The sequence below is a fragment of the Aspergillus sclerotioniger genome (assembly GCF_003184525.1).
Source record: "Aspergillus sclerotioniger CBS 115572 chromosome Unknown BO94scaffold_54, whole genome shotgun sequence".
Classification (NCBI taxonomy): Eukaryota; Fungi; Ascomycota; class Eurotiomycetes; order Eurotiales; family Aspergillaceae; genus Aspergillus; species Aspergillus sclerotioniger.
The window spans coordinates 1-1,929 of NW_020291044.1; the positions used below are offsets into that span (position 1 = coordinate 1).

The following is a 1,929-nucleotide window of genomic DNA, read 5'->3' on the forward strand; positions in this document are numbered from 1 at the left end:
CAAACCAGAAGACCTGCATGGCATGTCTGCTAAATCGCCGGCTGATATGTAGGGACTAGTACTAGGAAAAGGCCGCTCCACCGTGACTAACCAGCGCGCTGGTGGACCGAAACGTCTGCGTCTTCCCGCGGCTACCCGAGTCAGGAAGTCACCTGCCCGCCTTCTCGGGCCGGTTCGTTTGACGTCAGGGGAAACGAGGGGCAACTGGCTGGCCTTATCGCCCGTTATCACCGACCTCCACATCCCCGGAGAACGTCGCTGGCATAATCATCATCTGACCTTCTCACGTCACATTACCCAAGGATCGGGCTCCACTGTAACTTCTGTTGCTGCTTCGTTCGTTCATTCGAGCGAAAACATGAGATTCGCACATATCCCCCGCAGTTGATCAGAACATGGACGTCAGCCATCCAAAGCTCCATCTTTACTCGCTCCCAAATGAAGTGCGATAATGCGGTCTCCATTGAATGCGTGACGACTTGCTAATGCGTGCATGTTCGCTTTAGGTACTCGTTCAAATCCTCTCCTCCTTCTCGACGCGCTCTCTCATCCCTTGGGCAAGAGTTTCCTACCGCTTCCACGCCCTGATCTTACGGATCCTGCATTATCGCCTACTCGTTGGCGCGCCATTGCAGGAATACAAGCTCATCCTAGAATGCTTTCATCCAAGCTCTAAGCTAATTGAGCCTCACGTATTCTGTACATATCTTGGCACAGACGACTTGAATAGCTACGAAGGGAATGGTTCTCTTTATGAAAATACCGATACCGCGCAGCAACTCGGGAGACTGAGCTCAGTATATTCTCGGTTCCGTCCTGAAGTGACAGTAGAAGAAAGGTCTAATGGAACAAGGCTAGTTCCCGTAACAGGTATGTCGCGCCTGTTAACAAAATCAGTGGTCAAGTCTTCGATGGACCTGACTTTTATAGACGATGGGCAAGATCCCCATCGGGATGACTTAGTCGTCACGCGCCCTATCAATCTAGAGGAGTTCGAGGAATTCTTTCAGCTATGCGTGCTTGTGAATATAGTGAAGGTCATGCCGGGAACGAACCTCCTCCTGAGCGCACACACGGTCGAGGATGGGGTAATCAGAGTGTTTCGGGATTGGTTGAGGGACGAAGAAAAGCGCTTCCGGGAATTCATACCAGAAGGGGCAGGGCATTCGCAAATGCTATGGGTTGACCAAAGCAAGAGTGTCGGGATCAAAGTCCGGGTCAGGGGGAAGAAGTTTTTGAACCAACATATTCCACTTCTCGTCCATCGAGACGATGAACAATTCACGAGCTATGAACTGGATATCGAAGGTAAGCCCGTACTGCTATTATCTGCGTCTGCATACTGATAAGTGGCCAGAATTGCATATACGCTCTGTTCGGTTACTATTGACGTTGGAGAAATCACAGGAGGAACAGCAGAATTATTACAAAGCTGTAGTTCTTACCCCAAATATTAGATAGATTGCCCATCGGCAGACATGCCAGTGATATGCTGTCTTATCACCAATCCGAATGTATGTATGAACCTTTCTGTCAATAGCGTTTCTTCCAAGGTACGCAGATCGAGCATTCATAGGAACAAAGGCCATTTGGAGCTTGTTTGTGGTTCAGGTCATGTGTACGGCGGGCATTAGCGGCCATCAGGCAATAATGATTTTTTGTGTTGAAGTACGCTTACTGCTGACCTCACTGTTATATGTGTCAAACCCTAGGATCGCTTCTCCCTGTTCCTGTTAGCTTAGCTCCCGTTCTAATACGTACCTTTGAACTGAATCAAGGTAAGTCAGGTCGATGACTGTCTAAAGATGACTGGTCCTGAACAGAAGAAGAGAAGTAAGGCCAGATAGTGCCATGCAGCTATCTGTAAGTAAGTATAGATGAGTATTATCACTAAGCTTTATTAAAACATATAATTATTTAAAGATAATT

At 48.0% G+C, this 1,929-nt stretch overlaps 1 protein-coding gene across 1 annotated transcript; it reads left to right on the forward strand.

The window, feature by feature from the left end:
* Positions 1 to 228: 228 nt before the first annotated feature.
* On the forward strand, positions 229 to 1,587 carry BO94DRAFT_540719 (F-box protein). The gene is made up of 4 exons (XM_025612977.1): positions 229 to 443; positions 507 to 870; positions 931 to 1,308; positions 1,358 to 1,587. The coding sequence occupies exons 1-4, from the start codon at positions 396 to 398 to the stop codon at positions 1,459 to 1,461; spliced, it is 894 nt and encodes a 297-aa protein (XP_025461543.1). The 5' UTR covers positions 229 to 395; the 3' UTR covers positions 1,462 to 1,587.
* The last annotated feature ends 342 nt before the right edge of the window (positions 1,588 to 1,929 follow it).